Raw genomic sequence first — 18,643 nt, 5'->3', positions numbered from 1 at the left:
ATCTACCCTGAGCTTACATCCCCAACTCTTTTTGCTGTAAGACAAGTTCTTGCTAAGTTTTCCAGGCTGACCTCACATTCAACAGTCCTCTTGCTAGTTTTGTTTTTGTTTATATAAAACCACCTCTACTTTTGTTACTGAGATATTTAGTACCTTTAAAACATTTGAAAATCCTTCTATGGGATGTGATAAGTTTAAGAAATTCTCAAAATAACCGTGGTTATGCCCCCTCTCTTTCTGTGTGCCGAACTTCGCACATGCTACCACTTAGCTGTACACTAAGCCCTAGGACTTTTCAGATTTTGTGAAGCATTGATCCTATTGTATAAATTTCAGAATTTAAGCCAGATTTACATTATAGATCAGTAAATCACTGCCTTGACCATGACAGTTTGTGACTAGTAAATATTGTTTTTGTCTTAAAGCCCATTGCTGAAGCGCCATTCAAGTTTGACATGGAATTGGATGACTTACCTAAGGAGAAGCTCAAAGAACTAATTTTTGAAGAGACTGCTAGATTCCAGCCAGGATACAGATCTTAAATTGGTCAGGTATCTAGAACTTTAACTATACAGTTAACCCCCTAGCAAGGGAGAGATGGTACAAGTTAAAAACATCTTTAGAAGGAAAAAGGAATTCAGTTGTGTCTCCCTTGGATTGATAGAGCTTTCCTTCTGATTGCTTCATGGTGTGAAATGAAGAAATTAGACTTCATCTTTCACAGATATGAGGACATGAAGTAAAGTGGCAGCTCTTAGACACTGTGACAGTGATGTGTATTGTGGGGGTGGGGGTATATGTGAGAACATTACTCGGGAAGGAATAGCTTTGAGGCATTTACTCCTGAAAAACCTTATTTTACTTTATATGACATTTTAAATGTTCAGAAATTCTATTGTGTAACTTTCATGGCCTTGGGACTGTGTGGTTGGTTGGTTGGTTGGTTGGTTGGTTGGTTGGTTGGTTGGTTGTGGTGTTAAGGATTGGATCCAAGGCCTCACGCATGCTAAGCAAGTGTACCACTGAGCTACACGTCTGAGACTTGAGAAGAGGAAATTAATGGAGGGGGGAAAGGGGGCTAGAGGATAATGGATGGATATGCTCAAAATACATTATCATGTATGAAAATGTCAGTGAAACCCATTATTATGTATAATTAATATATAATAAAATACATTTAAAAATAAAGATTTGAAAAGATAGAATTTTATTCACTAAACACTGTAACTAAATGGAAGCCATTCATGACAAACACTGATAAGAGAATTACATGTAGGAATTAAGCAAACTAGGAATACAGTGAGTGTGTGAGATCATGGAGACTGCAGAAGACATCCAGGAAAGGAAGGGGAGAGGAGCACAGCATGGGAAGAGAGAAAAAGTAATAAACAGTCCCATAACTGGGCAGTAGTGGTGCACACCTTTAATCCCAGCACTTGAGACACAGAAGCAGGTGGATCCCTGTGACTTTGGTCTACGAAGTGAGTTCCAGGATAGCGAGAAATGTTTCACAGAGAAAAAAAACGGAAGGAAATGGATTTCATGCTGTGATGCTGTGGCTTTATGTTTTGAAGGATTCAGTTGGGGATTGGAACGTGCAGTGCACAGTACTTCTTGTGCTGGCTAGAAAGCATGAATGGTTCCACTGCTTTCAAAGAGAGGAGGGGTCTCTTGTTAAGCTTTGTGTGTTTATGGTAGCAGTCTGGTCTCTAGCTGTCCCTCTATCTTCTGTCTTATAACTCAAGGTAGTCCATCATTTTGTATTCTTTTCCATAATCCTTTAAATTAGAACTAAAGATTATTTGAAAGTTAATTTACTTTTTAGGAGTCATGTTCCTCCCCATCCTCTCCATCACACCATCACCACAGTACCAAGTTTTACTAGGGATTACTTGTCCCTCTTGTCTGTACTCAAGGGGATGAATGGGCCTTGTTGGCAGCTCTGTTCATCTTGCAGTTCTTGTTCTTTCTATGTTCTTGGGCAGATTCCCTCTTGAATAAAGTACAGCTGCAGAAGAAGTAATCCACAATGTTTGAGTTTTCCAATTGTCTCCCCAGATGAAACAGATCCAAAAGAAATAGCCCAAGTACTTATGCTAGAGAATCTCCTGATAGACCTGATCCATAAATGTCACTGTGCCAGATACCACTGTTATTGGTTCACACATGGAGTATGGGCTAAAACTGAGAAAAGCTTTCTTGAGGCAAAGTCTAGACTGATCTCTCAGAAGGATCTGTATGTTCCTGGACTGAACTTCATGAACTTAGGTGCTTAAGGGAGAATATGGTAAAAGAAGAGAAAATAAAATTTACGTTAGAATGTAAAACAGTGAGGTAAAGCATTATAGATGGGGCTAAAGTACTAACAAGGGAAAAGACTTAAAGAAGCCGCATGAAAGGAGCTGGTGATAGCCTTCGGCAAACAGTCCTGTCCGTGGCCACTGCAGACGAACGGCAAAGATGGTACTAAGGTGGTGTTGACAAGAAGCCAGTAATACTATTACAGCAGTTTAGTGCTGGAGAACCATATATGCTTAAAGCTTGGTATTTTCCCAGTGCTTTCAGTGACAATTTTCAACTATTCTGAAGAATTTTTAAAAAATTTAAGTAAATTCTCATATCCCACCACCAGGTGCCATGGACGTTTGACTGCACTCATTTTCTCCTCTTACCGGTCTGTCTCTTCCGCCGTCTGCCTATTAACCCATCTCATTTATTTCATGCGTTTCAAGGAGAAATGGCCGTCTAGCTGAGTTACAGTTTATTCCTTTAACATTAAAATAAGGGGCAGAGGAATGGCGTCTACATGGTGGTCACGGCCACCTGTAACTCCAGTTCCAGGGGACCCTCCTCCCTCTTGCAGGCTCCGTGGTCACTGTACACACACATAAAACACCCATACACATAAAATAAATGATAATTTTTTAAATAAAATAAGTAAAAATCCAGAAGGTAGCACTGAAGTGTATGCTGACAGACAGGTCCTCTCAGGTTCATTTTGCATGGGATCATACTCCTCAGTCTTAGTCATAGATCTGAGAACTTGACAACGCTATGAAGAAATGTTTTTGAGCTCAGACAAGCTCCAAGCTGAGGATAGGGAGTGCTGAAAGATAAAGGGACATTAGAGGGAGGGGCATACAACTGGAAGATGTACCCTCAAACACCTGCTGCCTGGGGCTAGCTTTGCAGGTGTCCATCTGTGGCCTGCGCAGTTCTGAAAGGTGTGGGGGTAGTTGCATTTTGCTTATGGGTATTTCCAGTGATAATCTAAAATGGTGTGGTCAGTACCTCTTACTCATCCAGAGCCATCGCCTCAGTCCCCGTTTTGGTAGATGTAGAAGTAGGCCTTTCTTCCTCCTCTGCCTCTTTATGAGTTTCCTTGGGCAGGTGGATTACTAAGAGCATTACCCTCCACTCCCTTTGTTTCCCAGAAGATAGAAGCATTTTAGGGCCTCATTAACCTGTCAGCCTAGTTGACCTATGGCACTCATCCTTCCCACCCTGACTTGGGGGGGTGGGGCAGGATTTCTCTGTGTGTCCCTGGCTAACCTTGAAATCACTTTGTAGATCAGGCTGGCATCAAACTCAGAAAAACACCTGCCCCTGCCTCCTGAGTGCTGGGATTAAAGGCACGTGCCACCACACATCTGACCTCCACCCTGTCTCTTGAGTGGCAGGTGAAAGCCATATCCCTGAAGTTGCTTGCAGCCTATCAAAGCAACACCGCCAGATCTTTGTGCTAGTATATCAAATCAGTAAAATTCCAAAGAGAATATCTTCCTAATATTAGAAGCACTTGGTCACTATACTAGCCCAACTAGATTTCCTTATCAGAATTAGATACAACATAGGACTTACATGTCAGCGCTTTCTCTTCTCAGAGATAGTACAAAATGATGGGTACTAACGAGGCTGACCTGTTCTGTGCAGTGAGTACTCTGGCAGCCTGAGTGTCGGCCATGTGTGCCCCCAGTAGTGTGAACTTGAACAAACCCTCCAGGAACTCTAATACTCAGGGCTTTGGGGGCCCTGACTCACTCACTGGACTGCATTATGGTGAGAGTAGATTGGTGTATGGTCTCTCCCAAGTAAAAACATACTTCAGAAAAGTAAAAAGAGATATGACTTGTGTTTTTCTATGGTGATATTGCAGATGACCAGCCGTATGCAGGCTGCTGGAGGGGAGGGAGAGGTGTCTTGCTGAGCACAGACAGGTGGATGTTTTGTTGACCAGAAGATAAATGACAAGCCGTTGACCTGAGTGCTTCATTTCACCTTCTAGCATGGAGACCAGCTACAGCTTCTTACCTTTCAGCATCCCAGCGTACTGCTCTCCCTATCAGGGCTTAGTTTGTTCTCAGTAACACAAAACTTGGGCACTAGCAACCCCATCGTCCCATTGCAAGCATAGGTGACTGTCCTGCCTGTTCATCTAGCAGAAAGGGAACTTTCTAAGATAGGAAGGTCTTTTCAGTAGAGGGGCAATATTTTAAAAAGATCCTTTAAACTCTGGTGTTTGGCTGTTGGAGTGGAGGGTGCTACATTGTTAATGAAGGGTATTTGGGGAAGCCAACAATGCTGTGAGTGTGATTAAATGTGGGTATGTGTCTTCCCTTAGTCACTGCTTATCTTAGCGTTTCTATTGCTGTGAAGAGATAACCATGATTGACAACGCTTATAAAGGAAAACATTTAGTTGGGGCTGGTTATCAGCATGGCAGTATACAGGAAGACATGGTGCTGGAGAGGTAGCTGAGTTCTACATCCACATTGGCAGGCAGCAGGAAAAGAGACTGAGCCACTAGGCCTGGCTCGAGCTTCTGAAACCTCAAAGCCCACCCCAAGTAACAAACTTCCTCCAACAAGGCCACAGTTGTGGTAACACCACCTCCATGTGGAGGGGCATTTTCATTCAGACCAACACACTGTACTAATTCAACTCTTAAAAATTGTCTGAAAAATCGGCCAGTGGTGGTACATGCCTTTAATCCCAGCACTCAGGAGGTAGAGGCAGGCGGATCTCTGAGTTTGAGGCCAGCCTTGTCTAAAGAGCTAGTTCCAGGATAGGCACCAAAGCTACAGAGAAACCATGTCTGGTTGGCAGGGGTGAGGAGTGTCTGAGAAAGATGGCTGTGAAATGAGGCCACGCTCCAGCCTTCAGGACCCGCATGTTAGAGATGTCATGTATGTGTGAGAGTACAGTGACCTTTTTAAGGCTCTTTATTCCCATTACATTTTACCTTGCTGTTTTGAACTGTTACTGTTATTGTGACATGGCTCAATCCTTACTCCTGAGTTTGTCTTTTTTTTACAGGACAAGGGCTCAGAGGACTGGACGTGCTCAGATGTCGGTGTTCCTCCCAGTTCTTGACCCCTGGTCCTGTCTCCAGCCCGTCTCAGCTTACCCACTCTGACTCCTTTGAGCGCTTGGAGGGGCAGTTTCTGGTGGTAGTGGCTTTTATACTCTCACAGAATCCCTTCGTCCAGAGATGCTTCCTGGCACCAGTGCCCTGTAGCAGTGTGCACACTGAGTGCACTTACTGCATACTGTTGCTTAGTCACTAACTGCTTTCTGGTTTGAAAGATGCAGTGGTTCCTCCCTCTCCTGAATCCTTTACATGCCATCCTGCTGAACCATGCAGCCTCACCAGAGCGAGAGTCTTTCCAAACTGGCCCCAGTCACTGGCTCTCGCTTTACAATAAAGAATGCTATTACATAAGGCACTTTAAGTCAGTGACAGCTCAAAATTTGCACTTCATCTGTTGACTAGTAACTGTCTACCCAGAGCAGGAGCTTGTGGACATCCCTGGATGGTATTGCAGGCTGCAGAAGCATGTGCTTCTGTCATGGGAGTCCTTTGGAGGCATTTTTCTGTGTATCGTATTCCATATTTAAGGTATGTACTATTTGCCCAGCTTCTAAAAAACTGATCATTGTTCTAGAAAGGAAGCCTTGCACTGGCAATGTTATTCTACAGGTTTTCTTGTACTGTAATGGAGGTATAGCACTTGCCAATATGTTAGGTGCTGTCCTTAACCAGAGATTTAAAGTAACAGCTGTGCTTGTCATTTGCTGCAAGATGTATAAGCACTGAGCTCTAGAAGTTTCTGGTGAAGTAGAGAGCAAGCTGACCAAGATGTTCAGGGAGGGGCTCCATATATATCTTGAGCTGTTTCACACAGAAGGCTGTTTGCCTAACCATTCACTGCCTTGGGATTTAGCTAAGAGGAACACTGCGTCTTTAAATGAGAAAGTGTACAGTTCTTCTCTTACAGCATGTCAGCATCTCAAGCCCACTTTTCAGCAGTATAATGACTTGTAATAAAGCCTTCATGAGCTCTCATCATGAGGCTCTGTTCTATTGCCAAGTTGAGGTGTTTCTGGTACTGCTGAGTTAATGTCATAAAAGACTAGCAGTAACTGTTCGAGCTCTCTCCTATTTACTGATTGCCTCTCTATTCTGTTCCTGCGCTGTGTGCTGTGGAGTTGATGGTGTTATCCCAGTGCAGTGCCTCCTGACCCCCTCACTGCTCTCTGGTGAGAAGTTTGCCTTGTTCCATACTTACTGTGCCCTTGCATGACTGTTAAGGCTTTCTGTGCAGAGATCACTGTCTAAGTGTCACAGCCTATGATTGAGCAAAATCTATTGTGACCTTTGAGTTGTTTTCCACAGAGAGACTGCTACCCAGAAGATAACTTAGGAAAGATAACTCTAGTGTTAGGTTTTCATTTCTCAGCCGTCTTGTTTGTTTTTCTCCCTTGTTTTTTGACAGCAATGGAGAATGGATTCTATATAGACTGCCTGCTAGTATGAACAGCAATGCACTTGTAACTCATGGAAATAAATGTACATCTTTATCTTTACACCGATGATACGATTCAGTGTTGATTTCCTCTGGATCGGTGTGTCTTAAGTGGATAGTCATAATCAATTTATAATTTGTGCTTCAGACAGAAATGTTCCTGGGCCTCATTCCACTCCTCCACCCACCTCCTCCCTGCACTGCCCCACACAGCTGTTTATATAAGATGGCTTAGGTCCTCTGCCAAGCGTGATGGTGCACACCTTTAGTCCCAGCCCTCAGAAGGCAGAGGCAGGTGGCTGTATTGGAGGCCAGCCTGGTCTACATAGCGGAGTCCAGGACTGCATAGGCCCAGCCTCGAAAAAGCAGGTAAAAGAAAGGTCCTCTCATTCTCTGGACAGCAGATGATTCTGACATGGTCCAAACATACCAGGCTGGAGTCTGCTTCCTTCTGAAAAGGCCTTTCTGCCTGTGTGACCCTAGAGCTATGAGAAGGGCTGCTCAGAGCCCATGGCACCTGCTGCCAGGTTCAGAGTGACACACACCTCACCTGCCTGCAGCATGGCTGACTCCTCCTCACAAACCAGATCTCGATTCTTGCCCTAAGTACCTGCCTTTCACTTCCACACGTGAAGTCCACTCAGCTCTAATAATACACTAGTAGTGAGTTTTCATTGTTCTTTTTTCTTTTTTAAAGCATTGACAGTTTTCCTACTTATTTCTTTATATTTCTAAGGGAGGTTTTACTTTAATTTGCAATCTTCTAAAAAAGGAAACCATAACCTCACCTTCTAGACTGAGCTGTCTACGCTCCCATTCCTGGTACTGTGGGGTGAGATTAGCCTGAAACCACTCACTGCATCCTACAGTCACTCGCTGTACCACAACTAGGATAGCTTTCATTATGTGCATGGCATGTGACACACACGAGGTCACGTAGCCACTGTAACTGTGACAGCTAGCGGCTGTCACGTATGGTCACACTCATGACTTGGTTCTTCTCACATTTCCAAGATACACTGGTGACATTGAGCGCCTCCATTATGTATATACACAGATAAGCTGTCAGGTGGTGGGTTTTTCAGTGTCTGAAAATTTGAGCAGAACACTGGTGAGAAAATTATGCTCCTTTTAGTTAGTTGAAGAAGACACCTGCCCAACAATCCAAGACAGATTATGAGCATTCTGCCCAGTGTTGAGCCAATACTGACCTACATTGAGGCCTCTCAATAAAGAATGGTGTGTGTGCATGTGTGCTCACTCACCTCATTCCTGCTCCTGTGAGTGGGACAGTGCAGTGGGTTGGAGGTGACCATTAGCTTTGAAAAGCTGTGCACTAACAGCAGATGTCTCTGAGGGATCACAAAGGTCGACCATCCACACTGCATGCCACATAGTGTTCAGACCACTTAAGGGGAGTTTCATCTGCTTATAATACTTATGTTAATATTAATAGTTACATTTGAATTTTTGGTGACTTGCATAGTATGGTAATGGTATGTTAACACACAAACTCATATATGCATATGCTTTGGGTCCATCATAATTCTTTTATATTTGTAAATCGGTGTTTTGGAACAATCCCAAGTTTAAGGGAAATATTTTTGTAAATGTAATAATGGTTTTGAAAATCTGAGCAGTTCTTTTGCTTAATGCATTTTTAAAGCATTTGAGCTTTAAAATTGTTGTGCTACTGTGTGAAATATGGTACCTAAGACCCAGAAGAGAAACGTGAAAGAGGGGGTCAGTGTGACTTCTCATGCGGCGTCCAGCCTGACACAGTGGATCAACAACAGCAGGGTCAGTCTAGGGTTGCTTCAGGTTTACCCCTAAAGCTTGTTGCCCTTTTGTGCCATTTATCCCTGCAGAACACTCCAGAAGTTCTTACACTGCTTTGTATCTGCTTTGTACTGTTGGTACATTTTTGGTATTGTATCCCAAAATGCATAGATTATTTAGGATAATGGTAAGTTTAAAAAAAATAAATGTTGAAGGAAGATTTTATTAAGAATTTAAATGTTGTTTCATTATATTGTTAAACTTGAACATTGATCTGTGATTTATGTGATTTGGTTAATGTGTATAAAAATTGTAAGAGAAGTTTATATTTCATCTTAATTCTTTTGATGTTGTAAACGTGCTTTTTAAGAGAGATTATTTGAATGTTCATGGCACCTGACTTGTAAAAAGAATTACAAAAAAAAATTGTTAGAATCATTAAATTGTGTCACTGTGTTACCAGGTAACGGTGCTGTTGAGTACGGTGTAGTCGTTCCACATAGCATGCCTGCTGACTTTGACTCTACTGTAGCTGTTAGTAGTAATCACAGAGGATGCTCTGGGTGACTGAGTATTCTCTTGAGACCTTGGTTATAGGGAAGGAGAAGGGCCCTCCATCCCCCGCCCCAACCCCTGGCCTTCAGTGGCCCCAGTACAGGCAGACATCAGGTGCAGTCTCTTTTCACGCCAGAAATTCATGACTGTTAACAAGTCTTTTTTTTTTTTTTTTTTTGGTTTTGGTTTTTCGAGACAGGGTTTCTCTGTGGTTTTGGAGCCTGCCCTGGAACTAGCTCTTGTAGACCAGGCTGGTCTCGAACTCACAGAGATCCGCCTGCCTCTGCCTCCCGAGTGCTGGGATTAAAGGCGTGCGCCACCACCGCCCGTGTTAACAAGTCTTGAGCATTGTAGGAGGACAAACAGCGGGCCACTTCCCGCCACCCGGCTAGCTTTACCCAAAATAATTACACGGAAACTGTGTTCTTTTAAACACTGCCTGGCCCATTAGTTCCAGCCTCTTATTTGCTAGCTCTTACATATTGATCTAACCCATTTCTAATCATCTGTGTAGCACCATGAGCTGGTGGCTTACCAGGGAGATCTTAACCTGCGTTTGTGTCCAGTGGGAGAATCATGGCGACTGCCTGACTCAGCTTCTTTCTCCCAGCATTCTGTTGTTTACTCCGCCTACCTAATTTTCTGTCCTATTAAAGGCCAAACAGTTTATTAATTAACCAATGAAAGCAACAGATAGAAAGATGACCCTCCTCCATTAGAGCATTGGCTTCTTAGTGTTGTTGGCAGTGACTTATTTACAAGTTAGAGATACGGGCAAGTTTTTTTTTAAATGCTGTGGTGGCTTTAGTCACTAAACGCCAAGTTGACCGCCTTCCCCTCTGTTCTTCGCTGTAACTGGCTCTCTTTGTGCTCAGTCTCTGTAGCAGACTGTTAGCTGTGAAAGGGAATCAGTATCATATGCCATGTGTATAAAAATATATTTCAAGTACTTATCACCGTACCACACAGCAAATACTGAGTGAGTACCAAGTCTTCCTAAATGTTTCTTATGTTGCACGTTGTTGCATGGTGCTAGTAAATCTCTGTTTTGAAAACTCCTCAAGAAATGATGTCACCTAAGCTCAATGGTTCAGAAGGGTGTTTTGAGCCGCTTGGCATATCACGTTCAAATCTTCAGGAGAAAACGATGGAAATGACTATTTTCTTTGTTCAGTGCTGAAACCTGATGGTTATGGTTGACCTACTTTGCCATCCCTTAACAGCCATGACAGACCAGCATCTTCATTGCCATACTTAAACTGAACTAAGACTGGGGGTGGAGTCACAGCAGGTAGATACAAATGTAGAAGTCCTCCTTGAGGTCCAGTACCGAGGTGAACAGGATACGGCCTGAGAGTGTCCATAGGAGTAGTAGTGTGATGGGTTTTCTGTAGCATACGGTTTGTGTTTCTCCAGGTCTAAGAGGAAAGAGACAACAGGGGAGAGAAAATAGTGAAAAAGGACAGTAGGTAGATGCCAGCTTCTTTGACTCAGCCATAAAGAATGGCTAAAACCAGTAATTTTTCAGGTGGGGAAGAAATAGCAGGTTCATGCCTCACTATGTCTTTTTTATTTATTTGTTTTGGTGAAGTAAAGATCACAGCTAATGGTGAGGAAGATCCTTTGTGAGAAGTAGAAATTAAAGGGCTATCCTCTAGAGGGCAGTGGAGCGGTGACTCAGTGAGAAAACCAGCAGAGAGGGCCAGAGGCAAAGGGCTGTGGTGTAGGTAAGGTGTGGTGTAGACACTTAGTACAGAGAGGGTACGGTAGGAGGCAGAAGGCAGATTCCCCTATCTCTCCACAGGAGGACAGAAAAGTCAGTAGAGTTACTTACACAGTCTGTGTGGGTGTGTCTCCCATGCACATAGTGACACTACATAGCCAGAACGGAGGAGGAGAAGAGACTGTCCATTTCAGTACTCGTCCAGTTGCGACTAGGCATGATAGCACACACCTTGAATCCCAGCTCTGGAGACAGAGCCTGGTCTTTAAAGAGGGCGTTCCAGACCAGCTGAAGATAGTTAAGGAGACCTTGTCTCAAAAAAAATAAAAATAAAATAAAAATCAGTGAAAGAAACTTGTCTGTGTGTCTTTCCCCTGATTTACTAATTTCCAATGAATCCAGAAAACACTAAATTCCTGCTGGGAACCTGCAAAACCAGCTGCTGACTGCCTCAAGAACCATCACCAGAGTTGTATGTCTCTGCAGAGAAGGGAGAGAACGCTTGACTGTAAAATGCAAGACCTTTCTCCCAAAAGAAAAACAACAAACTTTCCTGTAGTGGATTTGGGGGTATTCCTGTGGGGATTCACGAAGTATTCACTTAAAAGCAACGATTGTGACAAGAATGTGAAAAGTAGTCACTGCTAAAACAGCTTTCTTAACATTCTGAGAACATCAGCAGGGCCCCACTAGGTGCCCTTTGCTGACTTTGGTTGTGGGCACGTAAGCAGTTGGGTGGTCTTTGAAATTCAGGACATGTTTAGTCATTGGTGTCTGGGGAAACTGCTTTGTTTCCTGCTTTCCCTTCATTTACAATTTCCTAATTTTCTCTTCACAAACTTGAGGGTTTATGAGAGAATGGAGAGAAATGCTTATTTTGGGGGTTTTGATGTTTACAGTGCTAGAGGTGAACTCTATAGTTTGCAGCATGAACAAGAGCAAGGACTCAAGTCACTGAGCCTGCCTCTAGCCTGAGGGTTGTTCTTGTCCACATAAGAGCTTGGAGGTGATCTCCTTGACTGACTGGACTTGTGACAAAGGTGCCAGGCTGGACCAGGCCAAGGACGGGAAGGTTGCCCAGGGTTTGGGCTCAGTGATGTACAAGGGACAAAGACTTGAGAAAGAAATGGTAGAAATCAAGGCCAGCACCGGCTACATAGCAAGACTTTGTAAAGAAAGCCGTTGCCTGACAAGTGGCACACTTTTAGTCCCAGTACTTGGGAGGCAGAGATAGGTGGATCTCTTGAGTTTGAGGCCACCCATGGCTACAGTACAGATAAATCCTGTCTTAAAAAACAAGAAGGTGCCGGGTGGTGGTGGCGCACGCCTTTAATCCCAGCACTCGGGAGGCAGAGGCAGGCGGATCTCTGGGAGTTCGAGGCCAGCCTGGTCTACAAGAGCAAGTTCCAGGACAGGCACCAAAGCTACAGAGAAACCCTGTCTCAAAAAAACAAAACAAAAAAGGTGTTAAGTATAATCTTAAGACAAGCCTCTCCACCGATACAAAATAACTTCAGTTACAACAAATTAGACCAAATGAAAGATGCCCACGTTTAATGAATGCAGTGTTCCTGGGTGATCGGGAGCATGGCAAAGGAAAGACAGACCATGTCAAACCCAAAGATTGTTTTCCTTTTTCCAGCCTAACTAGTCTGTGGGAGTGGTCCTAACCCTCCTTGGGGTCAGCGCTTGGCAGGCTTTCTGGGAGGTAGAGTCCAGCCAAAGGCAACTCCCAAGGGGAGAGTATTTGAGATACAGCATTGTGCTCCATTGGTGCCCCTACGATAGATGACACAGACTGGGGTGATGCTTTCAATCATCCCAAACTCCTTGGATATAGGGATGTGAGGGGGCTTGGGTCTCACTTTCAATCAAAACATCCCAGAGTCCTTGGATATAGGGGTGTTGGCTCAAGTCTGGTTACTTCCTGCAGGCATGGGGTAACGTGGGAGAGGGGGACCTGGGAGTTGGTGCACTCACACTCAGCGAAAGGTGTGGGTAGAATGGCATCCAGTTTACTGTCATCCTGGAGTCTTCAGGCAGCTGCTTTTTGAAGGAGATGAGAAGGCAGGTGACTATTGGCCCTGTGAAATGGGGCTAGCCTTGGGATGGGACACAGTAGCAGATACCAATGGTGAAGTCCCAGTAGCTGGTGTAGATGGTTGGTGTCTGGAGAGTGCTTTATGAGTTGTTCTTGGCCTAGGCAGCAGGAGTGACCTGTAAAATACATTTGAGACTGGCTGGGGTTGGCATGGCAAGACTTTTCCTGGAACCTGTAAGAAAACTGGAAGAGGCTATTGCTTTTAGGATACACCTGAAACCTGTTAATCCTGACTATGAAGCTTGTTAAAGAGGCACACCTGTCTGTATTTTAGCAGGGAACTTCATTAAATGTCATGGATGAAGTAATAAGTTAACAGTACCTAAATTAGCAAAGATGAGACAGCTTTTTAGCTATGCAGGCAATCCCAAATCTTTTCCTTAGCCCTTGGAGTACACCAGTCTTAGAAGCAGTGCTTGCTGCTGAATACAAGAGGCCCAAAGATTTTTCCTGTGTGGGGAAGATTTAGTCTACCTGTCTGGGCAGGATGAGAAGATCAATTCCCTGGTGAAGCATACCAGGAAGCTGAAGAGGTGAAAGGCCACTTTTTGCTATGTGGGTGGGTTTACCAAACCCAAAGGCAAGGCCAGGATGTGGGAGGTTTTCTGTCTTCTTGGAGGAGCTAAAGGGTGCTGCAGAAGCTGGCATGTCTGTGTTAGAAGCTCTTTTGTTAAAATGCCATATTCTCAGATCTGTAAAGGCACTTGAGAATTAGGTACCATTTCCTGTTATTTTAAGCTGGACATACAAGCTAAATTTAGGCGTGTATTCTATCCAATAGGTTAGTTTACCAATGGTAGTAAATGTAAGATTAAAAGGAATATTTTAATGAGCCAGAGAATTATAGCACATGCGGTACTTTTACCCAAAGATGGTGCTGAGGTCAAAATGGCAGTTACCCACGTGTTTGGATTTTCCCAGAGCTGTCACAGTCTGGAGTTATCTTAAAACAAGCACATGAGCACACAGAAACATAAATCCACATCATGAAAACACATTTACACAGACATACTGTGGCCACATCATTCATATGGACAGACAAAGCTCTTGAGAACCTGTGTCAGCTGACCAACTTAAAAATCCTGGTGTAGTTTAGCAGAGTGAGGCAAACAGGAGAAGGGAGAGCAGGGGAGCGTGGCCTAAACCGCGGGCTTTTGGAGCCTTGTTTACTTAAAATGTTAAACCCAATTTTAAAGGATTTTTGTAAAAAGCCATCAAAATGTGTTTTAGGAATCAGCTTGGAATCGCAAGCAACCCATTAGAAGTACATGCCTGTGTGACTCGAGTCTGTCACCATGCATCCACTGGGACAGACCCTGAGCCAAAAATGGGGCTGTGAAAATTGAATGGCAGGCATCCCTGCACACAATCTTCACCTCAGCGAAAGTGAGGGTCATGCTTCTGGTACAGACCACGACTTGAGCAGAAAGCCCGAAAAGCAAATGGGTCACCCCGGGAACTCTACTGGCCATGCACTTTAAAAGGGGAAGTCGCCTGAAGCCGATCTTGCCTGGTGGAGAGTGAATGAGGGGCTTTTTCCAGCACATGGCCCTGGTCCCTCAGGGAAAATACAGACCGTTTCCGTGGGAAAGCTCCAATAGGAAATCTTAAAATGGGACTCTCCGCTGACGCAAAATAACTCAGATTGGACCAAATCAAAGATGCCCGTGTTTAATGAATGCAGCACTCTTGGGTGATCCAGAGCATGGCGGGGGGTGGGGTGGCAGGGCGGGGGGGGGGGTGGCAGGGCAGGGGGGGTGGCAGGGAGAACACATGCAACACCCAAAGACTGTGTTCCTTTTTCTGACCTAAATAGCCTGTGGGGGTGGTCCTGACCCTGGGTAGTGACTTGCTACAGACTGGCAGTTCCGGAACACATAGTAGCTGTCCATATGCCCAGGCCCATTCCTAAGTTAGTTTAGGGAAAAACAGCCGTATCATTGTTTCCTTGAATCCTGCACCACCTAGTCTCTCAGAGTATTCCTGTATCTCTTCCCTTAATGTCTTTCCTTTTTCAATACTAAAGTGTTTCCAACCATGATTGTGAGATTCTCAAAGGTCTTCTAGAGCAGAAAATGGTGGATTTCTTAGAACTGACTGCACAGAATTGGGGGTCACTGAAGTGGAAACGCTCCCAGGGTTCTAGACCGACACAGGCTGGAGATGTAGCTTAGTGGTATATATTACTTGCACACAAGGCCCAATACCCCCAAAATATTCCAGTTTTTAATTTTGTTTTGTTTTGACCATCTATTGTACATGCCAAGACCACAGCACAAATTTCTCATGTTTTGAGTGCCTATCTCACCAGTGCCTTTCCTGAGATGGAATCATGGAAGGCTTACCTCCATCCTTAACTGTCTATCTCCCAGTCCTTAAAGATGAAGAACCCAGAGAAGAGCAAATGTCAGAAGATGAAGTAACCAAGGAAACAGTGAAGCTATAGACAGCTATCCACTGTGGACAGAGGTGGACAAGGGGGACTGAGCTGGCAACAGACCCATGTGCTGGAGTAGCCCCAGATGAGACCCAACACAAAATGACAAACTTTCTTAAAACATGGGATTATTTCATCGCTAGATTGAGTGGTTCCCATGCTTCAGCTTTGTAGATGCCAATGTCAAGTCCAGAACCTGTCTGGTGAGGTCATCCTCCTTAGAAGGATGAGAAGACCAGACCTCCCTGCACAGAGAAGCCATACACAAGGGAGAGACACTTAAAGACATGAAAAACTAACGATTTGTGAAAGCAGGCTCTCCCGATTGGTCCGGAGAAGCAAGGGTTCTGTGTAATCTAAACTGCCTGCTTGTTTAAATCAGTGTCATAGCCTACAGGAGTGAGTAGCACCCTGCTCCCACCTTGTTAGATGGTGCACTGGCCACTGCTACGTTAAGAATAAATCTCTGGGCCCTTGAGGTGGCTTCAAGGATAGGGGCAATGGCCATTAATCCTGAGATTGATTCTTGGAACCACTTGCACTCACACACATGAAGTAATTCTTTTTTGCTATTGTTTGTTTGCTTTTTAACTTTAAATCCCTACATGTCAGAGCAGCTGCCTTAGATGAACTCAGTTCAGTTGTAATGGAAATGCAGTACCAAAACATTTAACAAAGGAAACTAGGCTGTTAGTGGTGGCACTATCCCACCCCAAGGAAAGGTTAAAGGAGTTAATATAAGGATAAGAGTGATTAATCCTGGGAAACAGGCTGAGGCATAGCATTTAAAGCTGGGAACCCTGGGCCTGCCTGAGGTATTTGCTGCAGCCGGGAGTGAGTAAACCACACAGAGCATTTTAATCTTTTGTTTTTGAAAAGTAGATGATGTCAGGAAAGGAACAGCATGCTTCTGCACCTCCCCTTTGTGCTCCCTGGAGGCACTGGGGTTTGCAGACAGTAAGCAGTCAACCAACACACAGGCTGCAGTTCTGCCCATGTAGGGAGCAGCCAGAGCTTGACTCGAAGCCATGTAGAACTGGCACAGAGTCCACTTGGCATTGTATGGCTGCTCTTCTGCTGTTTTCACTTAAGAATGGGTTGTGGTAATAGAATGATGTTCACTAGAGAGCAAAAAACATGTCTCAGAAGAAAACAGTCCACCCTGGCCACCAGGAGCCACTGTTGGAACACCTTGGCAGCTAGAGCCAGGCCACGGCCGATTGCTGGCATGCATTAGTTACCCCCCATACAGCCTGTATAGACCCAGCTGTACTGTGATTGAGTAGCGTCAAACAAGTCGGTCTCAGCCTAAAGTTGCTCTGTCTCACCATGCCTACCTCAAAGGCCTGCAAGTCTTCCTCTTTCCCTCCTCTCCTATATCCTGCTTGCTTTGAGTTTTGTTTTTCCTTGATTGTACAGGTCATGCCGGTCCTTGATGTCAGAAGTGAGCACCGACCTGCCCAGCCCAGGACATCCCCATCTCCATCCCAGTCTCAGCAGCAAGCACACAGCAAGAACCAGGTCACATGCCCTAAGAAGTCTCTGAGGTCACCTGAGCCCTCTCACCACAGGGCTGAGCTGGGCCGCTTGCCTGTTCCCAGTGGTGAATCCCCACCAGGTCTGACTCAAGAACCAAACTACTGCTCCTCAAGGCAGGACAGAAAGGCAAGTCTTCCAGAGTGGAGACCAAGAGCTCCCCAACCTGCACCCGTGGGAGCTCTGCTTCTGGGATAGTCTGATTATGATTGTTCCACAGTCTCTGCTTCACCAGTAGCTTACCTGATACACCAGGGAATTTGTATGAGGCCACATCCTCCAGCATCCCAACAGACGCCTGAGGTTTGTATTTGCTCAGCATGTTCTCTACCACCAAGCTACAACCCCAGCCCAGCCACAGGGCCTGGTGCTCTGTATGACCCTGGCAACAAGAGAAAGGGAAACTTTCAACCTAGAAAGAAACTTAAGGACACGTTGAAGAGCAAAAAAGGAGGGGGAGCTGGGAGGAACACAGGTTCTAGGCTAGCCTGGACTTTATGATGAGCCCGTCACAAAATTTTCGTTTTACCACCTTCCCTCCATTGATACAGTTTACATAGACCTTGGGTCAAGCACGATGTTCTTGGCCTGTAATCCTAGCACTCGCAAAGCTAAGGCCTGGGAATCACAAGCTCCAGCTTGAGCTACCTACAGAGAACCTGTCTGGGAAAAAGTAACAAGGCTCTAATCTCAGCATGCCGGAAGTCGAGCTAGGCAGACCTCTGTTAGTTCCAGGACAGCCAGGGCTACACAGGAAAGATCCTGCTGATGGTTTGGGGGGGGTGGAGAGAAGGAGAAAACCAACTCTTACAGGTTGTCCTGACCACATATGCATCTACCATGGAATCCGAGGATGAAACGTGGGTCGTCATGCTTGTAGGGCGAGCAAGCACTTTCAACCACTGAGTCATCTTGTTGTCCTTGCCTTGGGTTGTTTTTTTCTTTCTGATGTCACACAAACCACCACAGACAATAGTGCAAAGAGCTGATGCAGCTGGAGACAAAGCATAAGAATCAACAATGAAAACTCCTGCCTCATTTCCAGCTTAACAGCCAAGAGCCCTCACCTGTCACCACTAACGATTACCGAGCTAATTAGATGTCTTTTAGTGAATAATCCTGTCTTGTTGGTGGTTTTGCTTTCAGCAAATGGGAATGGTAAAGGCCAAGCTGCTGTATGGTTGTAAAGTAGTATGTGCCTTGGTGCTATTGATATAGTAGAAATAAATGCAGTGCATCTGGCCGGCCAGCATGCCTGGGCCCAGCGAGAACTGAGTTTCACCTTAGCGATGCCACCATCGGATATCCCGTGACAATAATGAAAGAGAAAGTGGCGGCATGGGTAAAGACGTTGATACCAGCTAGTGTTTTAGCATGGCAAAAAGAAAACATGTTACGTCAGTTTCCCATCAAGCTGGCAATCTCAGCAAGTCAATGCAGCAGTGTGGCAATTGGTGAGAATTTTTTTTTAGCATAGTGTTTCATATGGCAAGAAACGGCACACGCACACACTGCCTTGGCCATCTTGCTTCCTTTGAGGGGGAAGGGCTTTGAGAAAGGGTTTCTCTGTATATTCCTGACTGTTCTGGAACACTGTAGACCAGGCTGGCCTCAAACTCACAGAGATTCTCCTGCCTCTGCCTCCCGGGTGCTTCTTTCCTCTTTAGGATGCACGCCATCCCAGCTGCAGCCTGTTGGCTCTGTAT

General features: G+C 44.8%; 1 protein-coding gene across 3 annotated transcripts in view; it reads left to right on the top strand.

Moving 5' to 3' along the window:
• The window catches only part of Mapk1 (mitogen-activated protein kinase 1), a 76,771-nt gene extending 59,084 nt beyond the window's left edge, over positions 1-17,687 (top strand). Inside the window, exons 8-9 of one of the 3 annotated variants that reach the window (XM_057763672.1) lie at positions 426-551; positions 16,821-17,687. In XM_057763672.1, the coding sequence (XP_057619655.1) occupies positions 426-542 (117 nt within the window). In that variant the 3' untranslated portion in view covers positions 543-551; positions 16,821-17,687. Of the gene's footprint in view, positions 1-425; positions 552-5,316; positions 9,042-16,820 lie in introns of those variants that run through there. The other 2 variants (XM_057763671.1, XM_057763670.1) reach the window with 2 other exon arrangements.
• The last annotated feature ends 956 nt before the right edge of the window (positions 17,688-18,643 follow it).

Source organism: Chionomys nivalis, chromosome 3 (assembly GCF_950005125.1).
Source record: "Chionomys nivalis chromosome 3, mChiNiv1.1, whole genome shotgun sequence".
Classification (NCBI taxonomy): domain Eukaryota; kingdom Metazoa; phylum Chordata; class Mammalia; order Rodentia; family Cricetidae; genus Chionomys; species Chionomys nivalis.
This window is presented reverse-complemented; position numbering and strand designations above follow the sequence as displayed.